Raw genomic sequence first — 301 nt, 5'->3', positions numbered from 1 at the left:
GGCCGCGTCAGGGCGGCTGACCCCTGCCCCGGCGGTTCCCTGCCACACCTCTCTCCCCTCTAACTCCGTCTCTTTGTCTCGCTGCCCTAGGCCTATTCCTCGGTGCCCGTGAGCAACATGAATTCGGGGCTGGGCTCCATGAACACCATGAACACCTACATGACCATGAACACCATGACGACAAGCGGCAACATGACCTCCAGCTCCTTCAACATGTCCTACGCCAATACGGGGCTGGGGGCTGGGCTGAGTCCCGGTGCCGTGGCCGGCATGCCGGCAGGCTCGGCGGGGCCCGTGAACG

The 301-nt window shown here is 64.5% G+C and overlaps 1 protein-coding gene across 1 annotated transcript in view; it reads left to right on the top strand.

Annotated features, from left to right (window-relative positions):
• Positions 1 to 301, top strand: part of FOXA1 (forkhead box A1) — a 4,996-nt gene that overhangs the window by 2,676 nt on the left and 2,019 nt on the right. The window contains exon 2 of the mRNA XM_008639760.2: positions 91 to 294. Within this exon, the coding sequence (XP_008637982.1) occupies positions 91 to 294 (204 nt within the window). The remainder of the gene's footprint in view (positions 1 to 90; positions 295 to 301) is intronic.

This window comes from Corvus brachyrhynchos, unplaced genomic scaffold (assembly GCF_000691975.1).
Source record: "Corvus brachyrhynchos isolate BGI_N302 unplaced genomic scaffold, ASM69197v1 scaffold115, whole genome shotgun sequence".
NCBI lineage: Eukaryota > Metazoa > Chordata > Aves > Passeriformes > Corvidae > Corvus > Corvus brachyrhynchos.
Note: the sequence above shows the minus strand (reverse complement) of the source record. Positions and strands in the feature narration are given on the sequence as shown.